The sequence below is a fragment of the Micropterus salmoides genome, unplaced genomic scaffold (genome assembly GCF_014851395.1).
Source record: "Micropterus salmoides isolate LMB-PRFRI ecotype aquatic unplaced genomic scaffold, ASM1485139v1 Ms_hic_scaffold_2574, whole genome shotgun sequence".
NCBI classification, from domain to species: domain Eukaryota; kingdom Metazoa; phylum Chordata; class Actinopteri; order Centrarchiformes; family Centrarchidae; genus Micropterus; species Micropterus salmoides.
In genome coordinates this window covers 1-18,698 of record NW_024041789.1, presented here as the reverse complement: position 1 = coordinate 18,698, position 18,698 = coordinate 1, and the positions used below count along the sequence as shown (strand labels likewise).

The 18,698-nt window shown below is 42.8% G+C and overlaps 1 protein-coding gene across 1 annotated transcript; it reads left to right on the top strand.

Annotated features, from left to right (window-relative positions):
- The first annotated feature begins 570 nt into the window (after positions 1-570).
- LOC119919142 (syntaxin-binding protein 4-like) lies at positions 571-12,727 on the top strand. The gene is made up of 6 exons (XM_038739611.1): positions 571-711; positions 5,762-5,941; positions 8,979-9,095; positions 9,619-9,668; positions 12,111-12,247; positions 12,415-12,727. The coding sequence occupies exons 1-6, from the start codon at positions 571-573 to the stop codon at positions 12,426-12,428; spliced, it is 639 nt and encodes a 212-aa protein (XP_038595539.1). The 3' UTR covers positions 12,429-12,727.
- Positions 12,728-18,698: the final 5,971 nt, after the last annotated feature.

The following is an 18,698-nucleotide window of genomic DNA, read 5'->3' as shown; positions in this document are numbered from 1 at the left end:
TTCTTTTTATAGTTTCAGCTTGATGTCTGCACGTCTCTTTTTCCATCTTTAATTGCTCTTCTGTGGAGCACTTTGTTACGTCAGCTCTGGACAGGGACTTTATAAAATACACATACCTATTTTCTTACAAAACATTTGTGTACTGGACCACTTCCTACTAACGGTGGACGATATAATATATAATGATATATAATATAAAACTCCACTCCAAAGTTTACATTTGAAAACAGAATTTCAGCAGAAATGCAGTAAGCGGTGTGGAGACGAGGACGGCTCAGAGTTCGAGAGTGAAGTGCAGAGCTGCAGATCAGTCATTTTCTTTTTAAGTACATTCAAGAGTAGCTTAACACTAAATGCACTTTTTTTAACCACTTAATAACCCTATAAGTTCAATCAATTATTACGGGATAATCAGCTTTGAACACCTTCAGTATCCAGAGGGTGTACAAATACTTGTTACTTAAGTAGTTTTTCTCTGGATTAGTACTTTACTCGAGTATTTCAAGTAGTTGTAATTTTTTATTTTACTTTAACTACATTTCTAAGCCAAATAACAACTTTCTCCTTTCGATGCAAAGCAGCATCTCAACTCGGACTTCCTCACGGAGGACTGAGCCTCACCCCATCTCTAAGGAGAAGCCAGACACCCTCTATAGAAAACCTATTTTGGCCCTTGTACCCGCGATCTACTTCTTTCGATCACGACCACAGGTGAGGGTAGGAACATGGTAGATTGACCCGTGGATCGAGATCTTTGCCTTCCAGCTCGGCTCTCTTAGCGTCACAACAGTGCGATGGAGCGAATGCAATACCGCAGCTGCTTTTTTTCGATTCTCCAGCCAATCTCCTGCTCCATTATCCTCTCACTCACGAACAAGACCCCAATATACTTGAGCTTTTTCACTGGGGATAGGTACTTATTCCCAAGAATTCACCCTATAATGTAATCGCATACACCGCCACGATGTGACTGCATAAACAGATTTCCCACAACTTGAGTAGTTCCTGTTTCCCCATGGGGACATCAGAATGACATAATGTATTCCCTATCCCCTTATCCTAACCTTAACCATCACAACGACACGCCTAACTTTATAAACCCTAAACTGATCCTAACTAAACATTAAAACCAAGTCTTGGCCCTCAAACAGCATCTCTGCCCGAGCTCAAATTTCCCCATCAGTTAGTGTGTATCAGTTCAAGTCCCCACAGGGATAAAAACATGCAACACACACTCACACGTATGAAGCACAAAGGGAAACAGACAGGAGTGATTTTGGCGGCCTCGCCTCTCCTGTGGTGCTGTCATATGTAGCGAGAGCTAACAGGACATTACACACATAAACAGAGGGAGTGAGAACAGTCCATCTGTTACTTTCATTTTTCCCACAAAGGCAGCATGCAATTAAAAAAACTGCAAATTACTGTTCCAAGAAAAAGACTGTGTGTGGTTGTGTGGTGTGTGGTGTGTGTGTGTGTTAAAAGTACAAATATTATTTAATTAATCCATTTTTTAATAGAGTTGTGTGCAGCTTGTTGTTACACTTGGACACATCATGATAATGAGAAAAGTTGGTTTTTGTACCAGAACTATAACATTTAGTACTATAACAAGATAAAGGGATGTGTCACTATTAAAAGAAATGTTTCTAAAAAAACAATGAATCATTTGTTATCTACTAACAATAAGAAAACTTTTAAAACATCTATAACATCTTGTCAAAAAGGAGAAAATGTCTCAATAATCTACAGTTTCATGACTCCATCTGCTGAGGATGGGATATTATGGAAAGCTCTAGAACAGCTACCGAATGGGTCTGGTGCTGAGATTGTTTTGTCAGCTGCTGCTTCCAACATCAAGAACGAATTTGAACCTCAAACTGAGCACGCTTAATAGATTTTGGAGTTTTAAACTGCATTAAAAGTTCCACATATTTGAATTAAGAGGCCTGAACCAGGTCAGAGTGAAACGAATATACAAAAGTATGTGGACAGCAGTTGTACTTGCACAGTAAATTGTTAAATAATGGTATTAATACTTTCACCGCAGTGTTTCCATCTCTGTGCCGAGTTCTCTTCAGCGGTGCCTCCTGTGTTCATAACTCACTCCTTTTGTCCAGCCTCGTATCCTTTATTACCTCTGAGGATCACTTTACCGTCTGTGGGCAGTGTTTATTTCAGGGCTGGAGGTTAGAGTTACTGGTTGCCAGTGTGCCAACAGTACTGGGAGTGGTTGTTTCCCAGTCAAGTGGGGTTGCAGTATCGTATTGTGCGGGTGTCGGTTTCACCGCCCTGAGAATTATGTAACTTCCACTCTGAAGGCCTCACAGACTGACTGGAGATAAACTGCTGGTTTCCAACACCACCTTCTACACAGTTAACTGGAGTTTATAGTAATTCAAACACCCAGAGAATAAAAAATAACAACCGGTTTTCACTCACAAGACGTCACACATGGACACTTGGTCAAGACCTTCAGCATCAGCTTGTGGCCTGCTGTGAAGACCTTTAACATCATTGTTAAACAGAAAAGAGTAAGGAGGTGGATGGAAGGGTGGATCAGAAACCGGATTTTCATCCAGGAGAACAGTGTTCGTTTCCTTTTGTAAAACAAAAAGTCAACGTTGATTCTTTTTAGTTAAGTCATGTAGCTATTTTAACCCAAAGCTTCCATCTTTACTTGAACATAAACAAGCAGTTTTGGTGCCTAAACCAAACAAACCTGCGACGTTTTACAACATAACCAATAGTTTTATTTTGAAAGTCTATATGTTCTTGCTAACTTGATTGCAGAGCCCTACACATACAAAAACACGCTAAAGGTTACCCAGGGCGTTTAAAAGGGATGCCAAGGGGTCTTGACCAACATCCATATGTGACAAGTTGCGATGAGAACAGGTTGGACAAAATAATAGATATTATCATTTTAATATACACCAATCAGCTATAATATTATGACTACCTGCTGGTTCCCGTAGAAAATTAGTTTGCAACACAATCACATAGGCATTGCATTGTGATAACCACAGACAGATACAGATACAGACACCCGCACCTTGCTACGGATTAGATTGGGCATCCTGCCTATTTGGCTATATATGTCTTACCTGTTTAAAAACTGAATTGCTTGAGGCACAAATGAAAATTTTGATTAATGTTTAATTTATGATTAATTATTAACAGGAAATTAATTCTTATAATCGTTTACTCGTTTACCACGAGTCATTCATGGAGCAGAAAAACATTCTCTGCCTCTGGCTTCTGTAATGTGAGGATTAGTTGCTCTGTTTTGCATCAGTGTAATCTGTATTATGGGGGTTTTAACTATTGATCGGACTAAAACAAGTGATCTGAAGACGTCACCTTGGACTCAGAAAGAGAGCGCTGACGTTGTGAGTTTGTGCCGGGCCCCTGGAGGCTGCAGGATCCCCAGCCAGCTGTTCAGGTCAGGTCTGCATCAGGATGAGGTTTAGAGCGCCCAGTGATCCCGGGGGTGTTATGTAAGAGGTCGTCTCTCAGGTCTGACCTCTTTGGCCGGGTCCCTCACGCTCTGTTACACACACACAAGAATTTTCTGCACTTGTGAGGACCCTGACTGAAATAATGCATTCAAGTGATAAAAAAAATAGACAGCCCCTGCAGTTAGTGCACGGCTCAGTGCTCTGACAGACTGGGGGGGCATAGTGTGTTTTAGCCACACTGGATGCGTAGATCTTTTTGATTACGGCCAGTTTGGTTGATTTCAACAATTATTAATGTGTCAAACACTTTGGTTTATGACCAAATACCTGCCGAGCAAATGACATTCCCATCAGCCTCAGCTGTACGCCGTGTTAGCATGCTAAACTAAGTTGGTGAACATTATACGTGCTGAACATCAGCATGCTGACGTTAGCCTTTGGCTCAAAGCACTGCTGTGTCCAGCCTCACAGAGCTGCTTGCTAGCATTACTGCCAACTGAATCTCACTCTCAAGTCGTCAACGCACTGGGTAAAGCCCCGCAGCGTCATTTTTGAACGCCAAAGGTTGGTGTAGAATATTGAACAGAAAGGTCAGGAGTAAGGAGGTGGATGGTGTGGATGGTTGGTGCCAGAAACTTTCGTTTCCCATGTGAAACAGAAGTCAACATTGGCTTTTTTTTTATTGAAGTTACTTAGGTTGCGTAAGTTACGGAAGTAACATTACTTAACTTATGTGAGAAAAGGCCAAGTAAAATGTTGTTATTATAAAGAGTTGGTATTCTGCTCATGTTCAGGTTCATCATCTTATTTAGAGTTTGTACCAGAGCAGGTTTACATGGTTATGTTTGTCCTACTACACATTGCTGCAGCTCCTCTTTTCAGCCTGTGTTGAAGGCTTCGTTTTAGCTATGGAGTGATACATCTTGTCTCTAAATGATCTTTGTTGGGAGTTGCACATGCTCAGTTCCTAGTTAAGGACTACTAGCCAATCAGAAGCAGAGAAGGGCGGGTCGGCGAGAAGCCGGTAAACGGCTCGGGTTCAGCCGTACGTGTTGCCGACCGGCTCGGCAACACGGACTGGAGCGAGAGTTTCAGAGCGGTGAGTTATTAATCTGTATCCATAAAGTTTTAACTGAGCTCTGTCTCTACATCACAGGAACAACTTTATGTCCACTGACTGCCTGGAGGGTAGCTAGTGTTTGGAAGGGAGAGGAGAGCTGTGTGCTGCAGCTCGCTGTTTCTGAGGGCGTGTCGTAAGTAGCCACTTGGCGAGCGTTATATGAGGCGCGTTTAGCTTGACGTCACAGGGATGAAAGGGAAGCGGCTGTTCAGAGCAAAGTTTTCTGTAGGAGATGGGAACTCCCTTTGGGGCTGGACTTTGGGCTTTTTCACTTTGCAAACCTGTTACAGCACAAAAAAGATTATAACTCAATAAAGAAGAGGGAAAAGGGCAAAAAACAGAATACCACCTCTTTAAGCCAAACCACGATCTTAAACCAAACCTAGTAGTTTTGGTGCAAAAATCTAACCAAATTGCAATGTCTCACAACATTAACTACTAGTTTTATTTTGAAATTAGTAACAGGACGTTGCATAGTTATTATTGCTAACTTGACCAGGGAGCCCTACATGTGCAAAAACACTTGACTTTTGTATATTGTGTAGACTTGGGACAGCTGCTGGCACATCTTGTCTGTGTTTGTGATAAAGGGTATGCAGGTATTTAATTATTAAGTGTACATTCCTTGTATTAGTGCTCCTTTGTGTCCCTGCATGCATGGATAACACCCAACTAGACTTAAAATACATTTTAGGAAAGAAATAAACCTAGTGAGAATAAAAAAACCACTACGTTAACACTTTTATCTTTTAAAATATGTTCCATAATTTAGTGAATTCTCAGTAGGATCAGCAGGAATTAAAAACATCGGTCGTCCCTGTTTTAGATTAGTGGTGCTGCTTTTCGAACGTTGGCGACCTTATCAAGGATAGAAACATGCTGAGCGGTGGCAGGTCCGGGCGAGTCCTGCTGGGTCCTGACTGTCCAGCCTGCTGATCCAGTGAAAGCAAAGAGCTTCATCACACTTATTCACCCTGACACAGAGAAGTCAAAATCATGACTTCAGCACCTTCAAAGATTTATGAGGTTAAGAAGCTTTGAGCGGGTTCTGAACGCACCACGCAGGCTGATCCTCTGCTGAGTAATCTGTTCACTTGTTGAGCTGTGATGAAGAAACGCTCCTCTTTTCTCCCTCACTTCCCTCCTTCATCCTCTCCCCTTCCTCTTTACTCTTTGGTAGGAAGTAAAAGTCGGAGCAGAGGAGAGTCGGGCTTTAAGGGCTCGGATCCAGCTGGCCGAGGCGGCTCAGAAGCAGGCGAGGGGCATGGAGATGGACTACGAGGAGGTGATCCACCTGCTGGAGGCCGAGATCGCTGAGCTGAAGACTCAGAGAGCGGAGCAGCCAGTGCCGACCAATAAGGTGACCAACATGACTGGCTGGTGTCTTCAGTTCGTCAGAGATCATGAGGCCTACATTTCTGCAGAAGTAGCTTAAGTTTGACAATTTGCAGGACGTTTTCAGCAGAAAAATAAGCTCTGTTTAGACTTTCTGTGTGGAGTTTGCATGTTCTCCCCGAGTCTGCGTGGGTTCTCTCCGGGTGCTCAGGCTTCCTCCCACCGTCCAAAGACATGCGGCCCAGGTTGATTGGTGACCCTAAATTGTCCGGAGGTGTGAGTGTGATGTGTGGCCCTGTGATGGACTGGCGACCTGTCCGGGGTCTTCTACCCCGCCTTTCACCCGATGCCAGCTGGGACTGGTTCCAGCCCCCCGCGACCCTGTACACAGGATAAGCGGTTGACGATGGATGGATGGAACTGCCTTTATCTAAATATAGTCAACAGACCAGACTCCACTGATGTTCTCATCTAAGATGGCATTTGAGTTTGTTTTCATCCAATGGATGGATGAAAACATGTCTGACATCTTTCTGTCAGATGGCCCTGCATGTTTTGACCGAGCTTCTGCAACAGACCCTCACTACGCCAACGCTCTGTGTTTGGTCTGATGCTAACAGATATCTGGTTTGTTTGCAGGATGAGGTTTTTGCAGTGTCCTTCCCAGTGATCTCCCTGATGATTTCCCAGAATCCCTCACTGGCTGTGCTGCCCCTGCACCCTCATCCTTCCCCTCCAGGTTTTGGTTTCTTCCTCCATCATCCGTGAATCTGGGTCAGGTTATTTTTACAAAAGTCTGACAGCAGCCTGCAGCTCGGCACCGGCGGGCTACTGACGGCGAGCGGACGAGCTGAGCCGACGCTGCACGGTGTCAGCTTTAACACAGCAGCAGAGAGGAAGAAGCCCCTCTCTGCTGCGTTGAGAATATTATCACACGTTGAAATGCTGACTCACGGAGAAATCCTCTGAGAGTCAATCTATTGTGTCCACACTCACAAGACATCATTTAACAGAAGTAATTTCCTCCAGCAAATATTTTATTTCTGCTCCTCAGCGTTTCCAGTACGTGACGGCTGAGGCTGCTGGTTACTTTTTTCACATTATTTTCATCATCAGTTAAGCTGCCAATTATTTTCTGAATCAATTGTTTAGTCTAGAAACAAAAAGAGCCCAAAGTAAAGAGCTTGTGTTGTTAATGGGACTTTCCTGTTGAAATAAAGGGTAAATAAAAAATTATAAATAAATCTGAGACTCTGAAACCAACATTTTCAGATGAATGATTAACCTGATCAATGAAATAGTCCCTTTTCAAATGCTGAGAGTCAGATTGATGCCACTCCTGTGTGGACAGTAAACATGAAGCTTCAGCCAGAAGCTGGTTAGCTTAGCTTAGCATAAAGACTGGAAACAATCCTTATGTCTCCTTTAAAGAAACCGTAGGGGTGGGAATCTCTGGGCACCTCACGATTCGATTCGATTACAATTCAGAGGGCTGCGATTATTGATGCATAACTTTTTCTATACAGGATCCCTGGATAATTACTAAGCTTTTAATTTGCACATTAAAATCCAAAAGAAACATCTCCATATTAGCTTAAAAGGACTTAATTTCTCCTACATTTACTTCATTAACCTCATCATGGTCCGTCATTTCATTAACAACCAGACTCCTCTGAAAACGGTCATATAAAGTTAATTATCAGGATATAGTCTACAGTATGTGTACAGGACAGAGCTGTATACCAGTTTACACATAGTTACAGTAACAGAACAATATAAAGTCATTCAGGATTTTAAGCCTTGGTAAAGAGCTGGGTTTTTAGTAGATCTTTGAAAGTGTCCAGACTCTGTGGGGATAAGATCCAGAGGATGGCTGAAGGCTCTGGAGTCTGGTGTGGGAGACAGAGAGCCCTTGTACAGGGCAGATGTTAGCTTGACACTTCCACGAACCTCCTTTTGCGTTCTATCAACATTATGTTATCAATTAACTTTTAATAATCGATTTTTAGACATTTGTTAATCGATTCATAATCTTCCACGTCCGCATCGTGATGCATCTGAGAATCGATTATTTCTCCCACCCCTAGTTCAGAGAAGCGTATTTCCTGAAATGTCAAACTGCTTTAATCAATTTCATTCAAAAAATTTCATATTAAACTTCACATCTTACCAAGGTCAAAATCATCTCAGTCAGCCTGGAACATAAATAGCCGACTACTCCAGAATCCAGTCTTCCAGTTTTCAGTTTACTGAAATATTTATTTTACAGCAACGAGACAAAGAATCTGTCGCCTAACGTAAACCTCACTTCTTCTTTTTTAAAGTTGTGGCTGTCCTGCTCCATTTATCCAAATACCTGGAACTTGGGTTTAATCCTGAGCTCGCAGGTAATTCTAGGAGCTTGTCTGAGGTGGAAGATGGACTGCATGTATGGCGAGCTACAGTGCAAGGTGCTGGCCTGACCAAGGATCAAACCACCAACCTTAGACTCCACCTCCTGCATCCTGAGCCACAGCAAACACGCCTCAATGCGTATTACGTTTACTCTTTAAGTTCCTGCAGAGCCACACGTCTATAAAGGCAGGGCAATCTAAAATTACAGAGAAGTAGAAATATGTTACATCTTGTTTGTCCTTTTTTCCCTGTCACGAGGAATGTTTGGTCGTTCAGTTCAGTATTGTTAGATTAAAATGTTGGGAGCACAGGTGTGTTTTTAGAGGCTGATATTTTTTGACCAATCACAGGATTGCTGTGGGATGGGAGTCTTTCAAAAGTCATCACAAGACTGGGCGAGACAGGAAAAAAAGTCAACGCGTGAGACAGAAATCAAACGTCTGTTTTTCTCTACAAATATTCAGTTCAAACATGAATAAACATTTTCTGATTCTGTTGTCAGGAGCTGGACAGGACAGGAGCAGAAATCAGCTGTAGTGCCTTCTTTTTAGCTGTTTTTGGTTTCCTGTCCACGCTATTGTAACTGTAAAACACAAAGGACAACTTTAACCAGAGAGGGAAGAAACACTGAACAAAATGTGTCCCTTGTTGTTCTGTCTTCATCCCAGGAGGAGACGGAGGAGCTGAAGAAGAGAGTGGCCGTCCTGGAGTGTCAACTACGGAAGAGCGAAGTGGCCAAAAGGGGCTTTGAGATGTCAACGGGAAAACTGCTGAGTTTTGTGGAGGTAAAGAGTCAAACCAGAGTTTTAAGGAGTCCTGAGTGTCTCCCAGCCCGATGTCTCCTCGTCCTCTGAGCCATCCGTGAGACTCACTGCTAATGAGGAAATTACTGAGCCTTTTTAAATATAAAACTAAACGTCTGTGAGGTGTTTGTAAAGATTTACATCTTCAGGAGGAACCAATGGGCTCGGGGCTGAGAGCCACAGACAGGAAGTGACTGAGAGATGGACTGACTGGTTGCTGGTTTGGGTCCAAACATGAGATTTGAATTAAACCAAACTTGTGATTTTTACTTAGACAAATATTTTTTGCCGGCACAGTGAGGATGGCGTTAACTAAAATGTGTGTTCTTGATTCATATCTGCATTACAAAAAGAATAAAGATACAGCAGACGTGAACTTCAAAGAACGTCTGACCTTCAGCTGAAGAGATACTTCACTTCCAGCAGGATTATAGTTCATGTAATAATCATCGCTGCAACAAAGAACAACACAGAAGTGGAACATATTTTGTTTGTGTGTCTGCAGAACGTTCAAGAGTTCCTGCTCGAAAGTCACGGACCAACGAAGAGCTACAGGTAGTTGGAGAGAGACTGTAATTCTGTGTTTGTTTGTGCTGCTTTATGTGAAAGTGTGTGACCGATCGTCTGAATCGTGTAATGAGAGATCCTGCAGAGGGCGGAGCTCTTTAGCCCAGTTTACACACTCTCAGTGGTCCTGCTTTCTTTCTATGCCTCCTTCCGCACTTCCTCTGTGTCCCTCGCCACTTCCACTCTGACACGGAGTGAGCTCTGGTCGGAGTCGCCCTCAGAGCCAAATCTAGCTCCCTAAACCGCGTAGACAACAATGGTGCTGACGCGGCATTGGAGGGTTTAAAAACCCACTACCACTCCGCTATCGTTGGTTTCGGATGGCGCTTAATGTGGCGGACCCTCCGCATGAATTCTCAAACGGAGTGGGAGTAGGTAGGGATGGGGAGGGAGCGGTTTCTGGAAGGCCCTTTCTATGCTTCCTCTCTGTGTTTCTATGCTTCCTTCCTTCCTTTCTATCTATGCTTTCTTCCCGACTTCCTGTCTTTCTATGTTTCCTCCCTTATTCTTCCTACCTTCTGTCTTTGATTCAGTCTATGCTTCCCCTTTCTGTCCTTCCTTCATTCCTTTCTGTTTTGATGAGAAACCTGCGGATACAAGGATTTTTCTTGACAAAGATCCATCTGTGCTTTAGTCTTTGTGTACCTAAGAACACGTTAGCAGTAACAATCGTTTACTTCTTCTTCTGTTACATTTTTAAAGTAGGATTTTTACTTTCCGCCGTATAAAAACAGGGTCTGCCTGCGATGTGGCCTCCTCTCCTTATCTATCGAGTTATTGGTGCCTTCCTGCCAGTTGTGTAAGTCAGGTTCTGTAAACCAGGTCAAGCGGTCATGTTGCGAAGTCACCCAGCACCTGCTGCCTGCTTTCCTTTTTATTTCACACCAGGTCAGTGGGACACCTGGACTCGTCTTTCATAACCGCAAGACCCCCCGTCGTTTTTTCTTTTTATTCACCTGTCTGTTCATCTGTTTCTAGGCCACTCGTAAGAGGAAATGTAGGCTGGCTGTCCAGGCGTTCATTGAGGGAAGCATGCATGAGGCGTTCCACTTTGTTATAATAAATGTCTCTTTGCTGCTCATTCATTCCCAGTTAATGACTTTTTTGATCCCTCTAAGTATCACTCTCATTAAAGCCATTAGTCTTCCTGACTTCAGCGCTGTAATAAAGAAACTATCCCTCAGGAGACAAGGAGCAGCACATTTCACTGTGTTGGTAATATGTTTAGGAGCTGTGAGACCGGTAGCTTCCAGAAACAAATAATAAAACAGAAAGCTGCGTTCATGCTGTCTGTGTTTGGGATGACCTCGGTGTTGGCTGATGGGGTGAAGTGAGCGCTGTCAGAGTGAATAACAGCTGCAACCATGGTGACGTGGACACTTCAGCAGCTTTACAAAGTGTTATTAGCTCTCTCGATCATTCAAAGAACTGGAGGTGTGAGCTAATTCATCAGGCAGTAACCCACATTAACAAGCGGCCTCATGAGTGTTATTAAAAGCTGTTGGTGCAGAGATCGTTTGCTCGCTCCTCCAAACCACTGAGCCAGCAGGAGAGGCTCTCCTCAACAGGTGCTAATCTCTGTTTCATCAACTCGGCACACACCAGCCGTTATTTGAAGAGGCAAAGATTTGGCTTCATGTGTTCAGAAATAAAGATGAAAGAAAGTCAGGACAGTCCCTCACAAAAAACTAAAGCAGTCCCTCCAGGATCTCACAGCATTGTTTGCTATGCGGCAGCTTTTCAAAAAAATTGCAATGTTGTGCTGTTTTGCGGCGTCTTTTTGTGATGAAATTGTGGAAATAAGTGCAAACTGCAAATGTAGACGTGATGTTTTTAGAATTGTAGTTGAATCATTAAACACCCCCTCCAGGACTTGGCGGACCTGACCCTGACCCTGACCCTTACAGCTGACCGGGATGCAGCAGCCTGTGTCTCAGTGTCTCGTCTGACGTCCTCCATGTGTTTCTGCCATTCTCTCTGTATGTTTTGGGGCAGCAAAGTGTTTGTCAGTAGACGATTTCCTTTATGTTCGACCGCGATACTGCACGTTCTTCAGAACAGTTTCCACCCTTTGGTGAAGAAGATCTGGATACTGGTCTTCACGGCCCTTTGCTGTTTATTGCTGTAGGTAAATGTGACACGTTTTGCAGGAAACGGAGATGATGGGTCACATTTGTGGAAAAGTTGCATTGATTGTTTTTGCAAGTTGCTCTGTATTTACCGGGATTTGTTTAATTTGTGTTAATAATTCCCGGAGGGACTTTTTATTTGGCAAAAACTTGTGACTGGTAAAAATGAGTAATTGTGAACCCCTCTAGGCCGCATCCACGAAGGCCTGTGATCATGTGGGTCCCTGGACTCTCCCGGGAACCTCCTGTTTGTGGTGGTGGTCGTTTCTCACGGCTGACTCGTCCTTCTGTCTTTTTACAGCTCCGGAGACGTTAAAGTCGGCGCGTCGCCTCAAGGCCTCCCTTCTCGCTACAAGAAGAGTCCCTGGACTTCAGCCACGCTCGTTCAGGAGGCGAAGGAGCTCACTAGGACTGTCAGAGCCATCCTGGAGGTCGACTGTAAGTGATGTCAGCTCCCTCTGCTCGCCTCCACGCATGCAGGTCTGCATGTCTTCCTCCTCCTCTCTGTTTCTGTGCCGCCCTGCATGCGACTCCCTCCGGATGAAGCTGGAACCAAACAGATCCTGCCAACTTGCTGTTGTGAGTAACTGTCCTCCCCGTTTCAGTGCTGACCTTCTAGAGGAGCCGACTGTAGGAGAACCGAGTCAGCAAGGCTCTGAAACGTCGGCAGGAACTCAACGGCCAACCGTGAACCCGAACACTCTCCTCCCTGACAACTCCTCATCTCCTGCTAGCAATGGACTCATGTCTTAACTCTGCATGAAATGTTTTGTTTCTGTCAAGCTGCACATTTATCACAGCACATTCTCAGAACAGTCAGTACCCACTGAGCAGCGGCGTCACTCCAGAGTTTTAACCTGAATACCATGGAAAAGAAATGCAGTCTTTGTACAAGCTCAAATGAGTAATTTGCTGTAGATTTTTAGTAGATAGTTGTGACTTAAACTGCAGTTTGTCTTGACAATAACCAGTTCATCTTTTAAGAGACTTGCAATACGGTTCTACAGGTTAATATTCTGGAAGGAGACCATTGTAGAGTTGATGGACTGTGTGAACATTTAGTAATTTTGCCCATAGGTCACCTTATTAATTATGTAATGAGAGTAATGGCACCAAAATTGCTAATAGTTAAGATGTCTGTGAAGGTTCTCAGGCATCCAGCTCATAGTTATCTAAGGAAGGTTAAAATCGAGGGCAGCTTCACTTAGTTGAAGATACTAGAAGCATCTTGGCATCTTCACCTGAGGCCAGAAGTGGACAATTCAATGCTACCCTTTCATCACTCCCCAGGAAACCAAACAAGGTGAGGATACCAACGATCGTCATTCAGACTTGGACTCAGGTGACTCTAACAGCAGCCAGGAGCACTAATGAATCAGCAGTATCGTATCGATGCTCTTGGCAAACAACCGCACAGAGGTTAAATAGCTGACTTTCCCTACTAGTCAGTCAGGACTGAAGGAATCTCTTGGATGAGGAACGAAACATCTTCTTGTATCTTCAACGTCCAGTCCAGTTGCCCTTGATTTTAACCATCCTTGGATAATAGTTAAGAAACATACTATATATAGCAAACAGCCTCCACAGTTCTGACCAAAGAGCTGGAGAGTCAAAAATGGAGGACGCTGTCATGGTGTGGCCTTTGACAGCTTTGAAACAGGAGTCGATAGGATGAATCCATCTATGTGAACCCATCGTCTCTAGTGCGATCTAGCCAAGGAGCTAACTAGCTAGCTCAGGAAGCTATTGTGACTGACAGCATCTACCTGCAGTAGTCACTACATCACCAGCCCTGTGGAACCACATATTTCTCCAAGGCGTGCAGAGTTTCCCAGCCACTTTCTGGTGTGACCAGGGGTTCAGGCTGCTGCTTGGCCAAGACATTTTGGCAACTTGTCAAAAAAACTATTTTACATTTAAGAGTTTAATGATTTTATATGCCATGTTTTCAGCTTGTTCTGTTGCCCCCAAGTGACCAAAAAAGTCAGTAAACTTTAAGTTCTTACAAGACTAATGCAGAGTGAGCTACTCGAAGTGGCTAAAAGTGTTAGCACTCATCAGAATCACAGTCTGTTTACACCGGCATTAAAATGCGTCTCGTATCCACATTGTACCTGGATTTGATTTTTACCTGATTACGTTTACACCTGGTTTTAATATGCATCTTCAGTGTCCACATTAAGATCCGATCGAGTTCCGATCCCGGTCCAGCTCAAACAACCGCACGTCACGTCCTCCTCTCGTTTGCTCTATAACTAAAATAACTCTGCTTCCCACCGTGATTTGTTTTCCTCCATGGATTATACACCATAGTCGCAGCAAGTACTGTTCCAATTCAGAAGTCTGCTTCCAGCCAAGTACAGTCAAATACCCGGATGTGTTCTCGCTCCGCCCGCTTTACCGATCCTGCGTTGGTGGTGACTTGTGTGGACTTCACATAGTCAAGTATCCCAGAATGCAAAATCACAACTGTAAGTTATAATGCTGCTGTTCATGTGTCATGGAATGCAGTTTTAAGAGTTTTTATGTGGGAATATAGTTGTTTAAACTCCAAATGTTGGCTGTTGGCTAACGCGTCCGGCTGTTCCAATTTGCTGAATGACTGACTGTGTGCTCCCGTTCCTCAGAAATTGTACTCCCGAGCCGAACTTGCCAAGTCCGAGCTTTAAAGTAAAGAAGTCCGAACTTGGCGAACTCTGTGTTGAGAAACAGCTCATGTTTTCCGCTCGAGATAACAGCTCAGCCAGAAAATGAATTTGAAATTTAAGTTCCACCTGGCATTGTTTCCTTACTTCCTTTCTTTACTTCTTACATTTGATACTAGTTTTTAAAAGCAGGTACTTATGTACTTTGACTCAAGTAGAAATTTAAGTTGAAGTAATATTTTGCAAAGATTTCTGTACTTTTACTGAAGTACAGGATTTTTCTGGATTTGACTGTTCATTTATAAGACTTTAGATATACGTACGTATTTTGGCTCGTGTAGTTGTTGTATGCTGTTAGGCCTAGTCCACACGGACACGGGTATTTTTATAACCGGAGTTATTTGTTTAAAAAAAAATGTACATGAAATCCCAAACATGCTGTCAAGCGCTGCCAAGAGCATGGAGTTTCTTAAAATCCTCACGTATTAAAAAATGTTTGGTTTCAGTGCCCTGATACTGCGTTTCTGTGTGGACGAACGGCCGAAACCGCACAGAAAAAGTCATGGTTTTTAAAATACCTGTAGACAGGGCCTTAGACAACACATTTGCATTTCCACTTGTCTTCACCGTGGTCACCCTGACCACCTCCGGAGGTGGTTTTACCGATCAGATCACAATTGGGCCACAGTGCTTCTTGGGTACATTTACATCTGTACTTTAATGTGGTTAAACATTATCCCATTAAAATCCAAAATGCATTTTAAAGCCGGATGTAAACAGCTTCAGAGATAGTGCCAAAACACTCATCAGATCAGAGAAAGTGAGCAACGGTCATAACTCCCAAAACGTTGGTGTAGTCCTTTAAATTGTATCCAACCTCTGTCTCTGTAACAGTAAAACCTTCATTTAACAAGTAACATCAAACACTATGATCCTTTAATGTCACAGTATCACTTATTTTCTGTAGCTGCCAGCCACTTAATCCAGTCAGACAATAACTCACCGTAGCTTCCTGTTATCTAATCGATGTGTAGCTTTGTGTTTGAGTGGCTGAATGCTCGTGTTTGTGCAGTAGATTAGCCAGCAAACCACAGCCTAGAAGCATCATCAAACAAACCCGCAAACCTCCCTCGCCTACAAACACGAGGACAGGAAGGGTGAAGGCACGTGGTGAAGGAGCCGCCACATTCATATTGGAACACAGCCATCGTGGTCTGATACCAGCAAGGATTAAAGGACAGTTCAAGCCTGATCGGACGTTTTTTTCATGTTTGGAGTGATTTGCTGTTTGTCCTTTACCTTTTTCTGAGTAAATATTCTGAAACAAACTACACAGCTCGAGTTCTTCTTTGTAAAGAGGACAATCTGAAGCTCTGACTGTTATATATAATATCGTTACAGATTCTGGATTATTTCACAGCTTCTGAAACAGTCTTGATTTGGGAAGTCTGTTAGATCAACAGTGGTTGATAGAACTGAATAAAAACAGTATTACCAAACTGTTTGTTTGAGAAGCAAAGACTAGCAAAAGCATCAGGTTTCTGTTGATTTGGGCCACTGTTCAAGTTGTCATCCAAACCCAGAGCACAAAGTTAACACTGTGAAACAGATCATTTTATTTTATTTGTTTTATCAAAAGCATTGCCGTTAGGCTGACTCAGAGAGCTTAGACGTCAAAGCGTCCTTGAACGCACCACCAGGAAGAGTTTTCAGGGAGTTTTTTTGAGCAGCCACTTGAAGAGTTTCCTCATGCGGCGCCATGTGAGCACCGCAAAACTGTATGCAGGTAGTTTCTGCAGGAAGAACCAACCTGCTGCCTGAAAGGGAGGAAGGTAAAAACCAACAGCATGTTTCAGAAAATTATCTTCAGCAAATCACAGTATGTGGTTAATGTGCTAAATCACCCTAAACCTCCAGAGTTTATTGGCAAGCATTAGAGCAGCAAATAAACAGATCCATTAGGGATCTGGAGTGGAGCTCTCCTGAAAGGTAGTCCAAGGGAACTGGGAATTTCAAGTGTTTCCAGTAATTATGCAGAGCTTGTGGGAAGTTGAGGCGAGCGTTTTTAACAATTCCACTGAGGCTAGGAGTATCAATAAGTGCAACCAGCCAGCGTCTCCAGCAGATACTACTAAGACTGCCTGCATTCCCAGCAAATACACTTTTAGGTAGGTCACAGGCCTTAAATACTAAAGTTATTTAAAATGACAGAGATAGCAGAGATCTGCTGATTATTTTCTTCATGATGCACTTGATTACGCTGCTTGTTGAGCTTCCAAATGCATGTTCTCCTTCTGACCTGCTCTGCTGTCCTCTGCATTGTTTCCTCTCCTTTCCAGCAAATAATCCAGATTAACGTTACATTAACTAGACTAGATATGTCAGAGACGCCATGTGCGTGAAATGTGTGCTTTTTGACGAACTGCAGTGTTAAACTGTTTAGGGATAGGTATCGTTAGGATGTTATGGATACTACACTTATCGGTTCAGATTTACTATTACTCAACTACATTACTAAAAGTGAAATATATATATATTTTTTGACTAATAATTCAGAACAGGATTAGAAGTGAATATTATAATATAACAGTAAAGTTTACAACAGCAAAGTCACTATATTCTCTCCCTATATTTACAATATATGGTTTACATGTTTCTGTTTGTTGAACATGTGTATTGATTAAATATTGGTTTTTCCATTTCCTTCACTGGTTGTGAGGACTTCCAAACACGTACACAATTCAGGGGACCTGTAGGATTAAAGTATGTATGTATGAGAATGTCCACAGCGCTGTGATGCAGTTCAAGGACATCAGGAGGGCCCAAGGAGAGTGTAGGGCCCAATGTCAGTGTCCCCCCTAAACCCTGAGCCCTCACAGATTTATTTGACGTCACCTGGTAAGTGATGCACACATTTGTGGGTTTGGGACTTTTTATTTTACGTTGCGGCCGAGGCACTGAAGGGACGACTGATTTATAGTAATTATCTGTGTTCATCAGTTATCATGATGCCATCATAGGACAAAGTCCACACAGTTCTGACTGTATGACCATGTAAACGTCAGGGTTGGTTGTTCCTGTCGTGCTTGTTTGTTTATCGTTCTTCTTCCTCTTATGAGACGGGTTTGCTGAGACTTTTCTCTCGCTTCTGGGCTTCCCCAGCTGCCTACCATGAAGTGCAGTAACTGGCTTAACCAGGTAACTTCAGGATTAACTTTGTGACGTCAGGCATAACTTCCTGCTTGACCCGTACTACGAAAGGCAATTAACGCTCTTCACTGCTCCAAGCAGGTTATCTTCGTGGTAAGCTCAAAGTTTCCCTTATACGTGGACTACACATCTGTACTCGGTGAGTATTGTTAATAAATAGGCCTACCTTAGTAAAATATTTTTAGTTTTCATCCTCACTTGTTCCACTGGGGATGCAGCTGAACTGAAGTTATTCTCAACACAATATTACATTTATACAGCGAGCCCTGCACCCTTTTTAAGATTTAGGGATTATCTTAATTAACTAATGGGCCAGTTTTTGAGATGTTGCTCATGTGGATAGGCTAACGTTAATTGAATTATCTTAAATGTTTTCACATATTTAGATTGACTATTTTACGTCTCCAAAGACGGTTGGAGGTTAAAAATCTGAGAAAAGATGAAAGATTAAATTTAGAAGAACAAAACTCAGAAATTCCCTGAGATTAAAGTCACAAAAAGTCACTAACTCAAAGCAAAGTCTCTAAAGTCCTGATGCATTTGATCATATGATGATTGTAGGCCAAAAATCAAGAGTATTTCCTCATTGCTAAATCCAATTTAGAAGTAGGCAATAATACAATTTTCCACTGCAGGCGTAATACATGGCAGAGGTGTGTGTGATGTTGCAGCCTTGCCAACTGACGTGATGAGTTTCTCTCATAAACTAATGACTATAGGCCACTACTAGAATATTAAAGTTTTTAACTTGTAGATTTGTCCCCTTAAATTGACCATTTTAAACTTGGAAATTTTGGAGTTTTTTATTATCAGATTATTACCCCTCTCCCCTGCTGCTCCTGGCTGGTTTTATTACAGTGGACCCAGTATGCAGTTGTACCTTTACATCTTTATCATATTACATATAAAAGAAGAGCCCATAAATCCTAAACAGCGAATTGCAACAAGAATACTGTGAAGATAATTACAGATTGCCAACAAGCTTAACCTGGATTTGTTTGTCGCCACGGTGTTCGATTTTTAGAACGTTTCAA

Excerpts from the sequence above, each read along its gene's own strand:
- LOC119919142 (XM_038739611.1), top strand. The coding sequence starts at position 571 with ATGCAAAGCAGCATCTCAACTCGGACTTCCTCACGGAGGACTGAGCCT. Across the intron at positions 712-5,761 it reads TCTTTCGATCACGACCACAG|GAAGTAAAAGTCGGAGCAGA; the intron begins GTGAGGGTAGGA and ends ACTCTTTGGTAG. Across the intron at positions 9,096-9,618 it reads AACTGCTGAGTTTTGTGGAG|AACGTTCAAGAGTTCCTGCT; the intron begins GTAAAGAGTCAA and ends GTGTGTCTGCAG.